General features: G+C 38.6%; 1 protein-coding gene across 3 annotated transcripts; it reads left to right on the top strand.

The window, feature by feature from the left end:
* The first annotated feature begins 1,099 nt into the window (after window positions 1-1,099).
* xpa (xeroderma pigmentosum, complementation group A) lies at window positions 1,100-5,876 on the top strand. 3 transcript variants are annotated; one of them, XM_059031823.1, is made up of 7 exons: window positions 1,100-1,170; window positions 1,624-1,851; window positions 2,582-2,689; window positions 2,853-2,958; window positions 4,228-4,393; window positions 4,908-5,025; window positions 5,634-5,876. In XM_059031823.1, the coding sequence occupies exons 2-7, from the start codon at window positions 1,659-1,661 to the stop codon at window positions 5,780-5,782; spliced, it is 840 nt and encodes a 279-aa protein (XP_058887806.1). In that variant the 5' UTR covers window positions 1,100-1,170; window positions 1,624-1,658; the 3' UTR covers window positions 5,783-5,876. The 3 variants fall into 3 exon arrangements, with proteins under 3 accessions (XP_058887806.1, XP_058887811.1, XP_058887802.1); XM_059031828.1 differs by having other exon boundaries at window positions 1,125-1,170; window positions 1,639-1,851; XM_059031819.1 differs by having other exon boundaries at window positions 1,169-1,293.
* Window positions 5,877-7,015: the final 1,139 nt, after the last annotated feature.

Raw genomic sequence — 7,015 nt, forward strand, 5'->3', positions numbered from 1 at the left:
AAGCTGCTTGGAGATGGTCTTGTAGCCTTTACCTTTACCATGCTTGTCTATTATTTTCTTTCTGATCTCCTCAGACAACTCTCTCCTTTGCTTTCTCTGGTCCATGTTCAGTGTGGTGCACACAATGATACCAAACAGCACAGTGACAACTTTTCTCCATTTAAATAGGCTGAATGACTGATTACAAGATTGGAGACATGTGTGATACTAATTAAAGAAACTAATTAGTTTGAAATATCACTATAATCCAATTATTTATTATCTTTTCTAAGGGGTACCAACAAATGTGTCCATGCCATTTTAGAATATCTTTGTAGAATCAGCAATAATTCATCTCTTTTCATAGCTTATTTGCTTTATTCTATGACATACCAAAGCCATGCAAGTATACATGATAAAATAGCTTTTAATTTCATCACTTTTCAGGAGGAATGAAGCATTATTTCAATGAGCTGTAAGGGTACCAACAAATTTGAGCACGTCTGTATATGTAATTATTATGCTTTTGATATATGAAAAACACGGGAAAACTACAAATGTAATGTGCAATTTATTGTGTCTTTTGGGGGGAATTTTAATGGGTGGGTTTTAACTTTTTTTTTTTTTTTAACATGTTTAAGGTGGTTTGATAGTTTATCAATTGAAAAAAATCTCGTTTGGAGGTGTTTCCTGTCAAATCTGTTTTATAAAACAAAAACTTTTTAAATGTAGGTTTTGCTAAATTGAGCTTTAAGGTGTAGTAGTATAACCTCATGCTGCTGCAAGTAGGTATAGTCGCAGGAACAAGGCGTGGCTCACAGTTGCAAACAGGTTTCAATGGGAGAGATGCTAAAACCGCAACCTGAATGTAAGAAATCTGAACTGACATGTCTGATTAAGCAGTGGACTTGAGAAAACTATTAAATAATGAAGGTTAGTTAGTTAACAGGCACAAGGACATTTTTTTTTTTTTTGCGTAAAATGTGACATTATTGTGGTGCGCTACAGCCTCAACTGCGGAATTCTTTCTGTATTTTCAAAATGTACTGTAAGTATGTAGCTGTGAATTTACAATTATCCACTAGGTGGAGACACTGCCATTGTTCCCGAAACTCGAAACTTGCGCAACAACCTATGAAAAGACGTCATAAGGACGCGCGTGGCAGCTGAGAACAAAACAGGGACCTCCAGGTAAACAATGACATTGGTTTCATGTTTTGTTAATAAAGCAGTACACTTTTTCTTTTCTTTTTATGCCTAGCAGTTGCTGTTCCACATTATTAAACTGCAGTTTTTTGGGTTTTTTTAACAGAGGTTTGTGTTGTATTTTTTTTGTTTGTTTGTTACAGAAACAGTGACTATACAGGGTAGCCTAGGTTTCACCACATTATTTTACTGATGTGTTTCAGAAACATGTAATTTTTATTTTTTTATTTTTTTAAAGTTGTATTTAGAAACATGCTTCTTTCTAGTTTTTTTCAGCCATGGCACTGATTGTAAAATTATGTAGAGTGCAGTTGCATGGTACTAGTACTTGCATTCTATATGTTACACGCCAAAAACGTAGTTGCTATGTTTTGGGAATCTAACTTGCATAGCTAATTTAATGAATACAAATACAAATACAACATATCGCTGTTTCAGTTCTTCTATTTTCAGGGAGCAGGAAGGCAGAAGGAATGGACTCCAGCACAAGTGCATCAGACCCGGCACCTGATTCGGCTGTCGCCTCTCCCGAAATAGAAGACGCAGAGCAAAACAACAACACGCCTCTTTCAGCAACCATGAGAGCCAAGATTGAACGTAACAGGCAGCGTGCACTGATGTTACGGCAAGCAAGGCTCGCCAGCAGACCCTATTCTGTAGCCGAAGGTACTGCATGTCTTCTGGATTTGTACCAACATTAAGAATGACCTGCTGTGTAGCAAAAACAAGCCATTCTAGGTTGTCATGTGAATCCTAATAGTAAGTTAGCAGTACAGAATGTGTGTGTAATTAAGCATGCCTTAAAAACTGGAATGGCTATAACTGCGTTGGAACGGGAATCTTAAATTATACCGAGGATACTGGTATGCAGATGCAAAGAGATTATTCTGTGGGCCATTGTGGAAAACAGACCTGCATTCCATAAAGGAATTAGAGGCAGCAATTGTTATTGAGGAATGGCCATCTACTGTAGCCATACTTGTTATGTCATGAAAAAGCAGCGTCATCCTAATGGCCCTTCAACCTATTGGCACTGTAAACCAGTATGTGTTTATCACTTAGGGATTCATTTATAAGGCACTAAAATTGAGTTATCCACATTGGAGTGCCCCCATCTAATGTTTGTTTTTTAGTACTATAACAAAAGCACTGATATTTTAGTTAATATACATTTTCCATAATAATAATATCTCTGATATATTTTAAACTTGCATCTTTATTACTTCTGCAATACTGTAATTGGTCCAAGAGCCACATTTGTTATTTGATCCAGCTTAAATGTGGATTTTGTTATTGTGTGTGTATAAGTGAGCATCATGAATGTCAAACATGCAGTCCTGTGATGGCTTTTTTTAGTACTGTCCAGCAATTGTTTCTTGTTTGCATTATACTCCAGGAGGCACCTCTGCAAAAATTCAAAAGACGATTGACACTGGAGCTGGGTTTTTCATAGAAGAGGAAGAAGAAGAGCAACATAAAGTGGAGAAAGTGGTGCACAAGCCAGGTACAATATCTCAAATGACAGTAGGAGAACGTTACCGTGTGCGTATGCTTGTTTGTGTCAAGTGGAGTTTTGGGAAGGGACAGTCTGTTCAGAAAAAAAATAAAACAACGCAGGGGCTCTTGACTATTATCACAGTTCTGTGTAATCCTTTCTGTTACTGCAGGACCAGTGCTGGAGTTTGACTACTTGCTGTGTGAGGACTGCAACAAAGCATTTATGGACTCCTACCTCAGCAACAGCTTCAATTTAGCTGTGTGTGACAACTGCAGGTACAGTACTAGTACTATCCGTTTGTTACAGAGAAGTCTGCCAGCTGTTGTCTCAAGGCTACACATTTGCATCAAGTCCAATACTGCTTGGTCAAGGTTTATAAACCTGTTCCTGCCCCACTGAACCTGTGCCCGAGCGATCAGGTAGGATCCTGGCCAAGATGATGGGCAGATGAACCAATTAAAATGCTGAACTTTGACAGGTCCCCAAGTGGCTCATCTAGTAGAAGCACAGCCGCGTGTGCACAGGGTGAGTCGTACAGCGCAGGTTCACATCCTGGCTGTGTGAAGTAGCTGGTCTTCGCTGGGGACTCCAAAGGGAGCGTCGCATTGGCGCTGATGCTCCTGTGGGTTAGGGAGGCAAAACCGGCAGGGACTTTCTCCTCATCGTGCTACAGTAAACCCTGCTGGCCAGGCATCCAGTGAGCTTAAAGGCGGACACCTGCAGAGCTGGCCTTTGTCCTTCAGAGGTTGGTAGTTCAATGACTTCCACTCTCGAGTTCCTTGGTGAAAAAGGAAGCTGGCTTAGCCATGGGATCGGAGGGTGCCTACTGAATATTCAGATCTCCTGAGCCATGTGGGGAATTGCTGTGGTGAGGGGAAAAGCGACTGGGCATTCCAAATTGGCAGTAAATCGGGGGACCAACAAAATATATATATATTTTTTTTTAAATGCTGAACTTTGTGACAGGAGTCGGGAACCAATTAAATGTTTCTGATTGGACAGGTTGGATTTTAGCAGTTCATGTGTGGATTCAGAAGACATTTTGAGAGGAAGACCCGGTGCATAACAGATGTGAAACTAAAATAACTGATTTATCACCAGGGATATATTAATAAAAATATAAAAACAATCACAATTCTGTGGAAAAAGACATTGCAGGAATACACACGACAAAGCAGAAAGCTATGGGAAGTAATTGGTTGTGTTTTAAATCCTACACATTTCAGTAACACTTCAAGGCTTCAACATGGGTGTCAGTATTGAGTAGTAAACTATATAAAAAGTATAGAGTTATGACAGAAAAAGCGTGCCTCACTAGGTAAAAATAAAGTTTGAAAACCGAAAGATCTAGAGCAAAACTATAGGCTAATGAGGAATTTCAAGCTCTAAAATGAATGATTAACTTGGATTTAATGGCAGGACTCCTGGCACTAAGCCCTAAGTGATCCAATAAACCCAAGCATTTTCATAAAACTGAAAAAAACATTTTCTAGAGGATCATTAGAAGTAAGGTGCTACAACCAATTGCATTTGTGACCTTTCAGGGACAATGAGAACAAGCACAAGCTTATAACCCGAACAGAAGCCAAGCAGGAGTACCTCCTGAATGACTGTGATCTTGACAAGAGGGAACCCATACTGAAATTCATCTTGAGAAAGAACCCTCACAACTCCCACTGGGGTGACATGAAACTCTACTTGAAGCTTCAGGTGAGCTGGAGTCTTGTATCTGATTTTCTTGTATCTGAAGTACATTATAAGTCACTTCCTAATTGGAACCTATTAGCACCAACTACACTTTTAATTTGACTGAGAAGCGTGTAGATCTTGCACTCGGAATGTCAATGACAAAGCATTCCAAACTTTTAAACCACAACAGGTTCTATATAAACAGATTAAGTGCGTTAATAAAAGGTTTCCATTTTATTTTTTTTATTTAGATTTAATGACTTGTTTTGAGAATGTATTTTCTCTTGCACTCTTTTGTATGACAAAGCAAAGAGCAAGTAAGAAATACACTGTCAATTTGATTAGAGGTAGCCACCGAACACTTAGAAACATGCAACAGAGAGTTATAGAAATTAAACCAACAGGAATGACCCTACTCATCTTTTTCAAAATAAAATAAAACAGTACCATTTTACAGAAAGCTGCATTTTGCAGTGCCACCCGTAAGATACAGTACCTGGGTAAGTGCACAGACCCATTTTGTTTCCACCTGTAGGTTGTAAAACGCTCTCTGGAAGTATGGGGCAGTGAGGACGCCCTGGAGGAAGCTAAAGAATCCCGTCAGGAGACCCGAGACAAGCGGAAGCAGAAGCAGTTCGACAAGAAAGTGAAAGGTATGATTATGGAAACATGAGATGGGATACACTTAAAGTATGGTATGGGAGTGACATATAAATCATCTTCCACAGATGTAAATACTGTTAGAACAATCCATGTCTTGCAAAAGTATATGATCTATTATTTAAGTGCAGTATACAGCCATACAGACAGACGCCTCCGTATATCCAGTCTGATAATCTGTAAAACTTGCTAAAGAATATCCTTATGCAAGTTTTCAGAGCTCTTTTGGCACATTTATCTATCTTCTGGGTTTAATAAAAGGAAAGTGATATTTTCTTTAGGGTGCACAGTTATGCAAGTTTCATACAAAATGACATTTTAGTTTCTCTGGTTCTGATATGAAACTTATTTTTTCCTCAATTGTGTCAGAATACATCAACGCTAGCATTTATTTATAATGCACTTCACGCAAAATGCAATTAGCCACAGTCATCCCGTTTTGGGAACCATCCACTGAAATCTTGCCAAATTTCTAAAATAGCTATGTAGTGTCTGAAGTGGTGAATGGGTTTCACTGTCGCATTTCAAACATGTAGTGAAAGCGAAACATTGTGTTTGTCAAAAAAGTACAAGGGGAACTGAACCTTTCTTCCCTAAACAGAACTTCGCAGAGCTGTGAGAAGTAGCTTGTGGAAAAAGGACTCCAGTTCACACAAGCATGACTATGGGCCTGAGGAAGAGATTGAAGAAGATACATATAAAAAGATTTGCTTCACATGCGGTCATGAATTAACTTATGAAAAAATGTAAATATGTAACAAAGATTGATGCTAAAAAAATAAATATATATTTGTATGTGAATGTTGTTAAATACGTCAATTAATAAATAAGCATTTGTACTGAAGATTTTTTTTTTTTTTTTTAATATATGTTAAGACATCATAGCTGAAGACAGCAGTAACAACAACCGAATCTAAAAGTAGAAAGCAACCCCACACATGTCCTTGAGAGTACCAAATGTAGGTCACATTACTATTCATGGATTAGAGATTGTGATTGGTGGGGTTAATACATTATTTATCTTTACAGTTTGACAGAATCTCATTGCATTTTCCATGTGCATGTGTTTCAAGAAGTTATGATATGGGCCCAGATATTTGAAAGGTTTCGGCACCGCGCAGAGGGTTATGCACATCGCAAATGGCCGTTATGCGTGAATGCGCAAAATGTGCCATAATCAAAACTTATTTTTTGCGTGCCACAATCCGTTTTGTACTGTGCACAAATATAATGTATGCATAGCACAATTTGGCAGGAGTGGATGACAATTTTGCGAGATCCTGCCATGTTCGAAATTATGCTCAAAGCACAATTTTTAAAAAGCAAGCCTTAACTCCACGCACATCACGCCAGCACTCTCACCCAATCACTGAAGTGAAATGCAGGCGCTTTCCGAGGTACTACAACAATGGAAAACACTGAGCGATCATACAAGGTTCCGTCCACATCTATATAATTTATATTCAAAAGAATGATTGTGATAGCAGCATCACTAGTGTTAATACATGTTTAAAAAATAAACAGGGAAGCTGCAATCGTGATTGTTCTTTCGGACCAAAAGAAAACTAATCACTTTCCCGAGCACGCTTTCTTGGTGCTGAAAGAATAACTGTATGTAACAGACCGAGCCAGCAGATACTAAACAACTGCATGTATAATGCAGGAACGCTTTACTTTAATAGACACATACAGCAGTATATCAACCCTAGGTTGATCAAGCAAATGTTTGCACCCCTTACCCTGCATTCACATAGATTTCAATATCAAAGACACTGCTTATACAGTAGTAGGCTAGGCTACTGATTACTGTATTGGTACATTTTGTCTGCGTTTTGAATGTAAAGTTAATGTACAAAAGGTGCTCCTTTCTTATTCCACTGCCTGTTCAGCCCATTTTATTTAAGTTGAATTAATTGCCCCCCAGGTTTGTCAAGCAAGTTGGAAGGGGCTTTCAGCAGGAGTATAAGGGATACACATGTGCTG

The sequence above is a fragment of the Acipenser ruthenus genome, chromosome 1 (assembly GCF_902713425.1).
Source record: "Acipenser ruthenus chromosome 1, fAciRut3.2 maternal haplotype, whole genome shotgun sequence".
NCBI lineage: Eukaryota > Metazoa > Chordata > Actinopteri > Acipenseriformes > Acipenseridae > Acipenser > Acipenser ruthenus.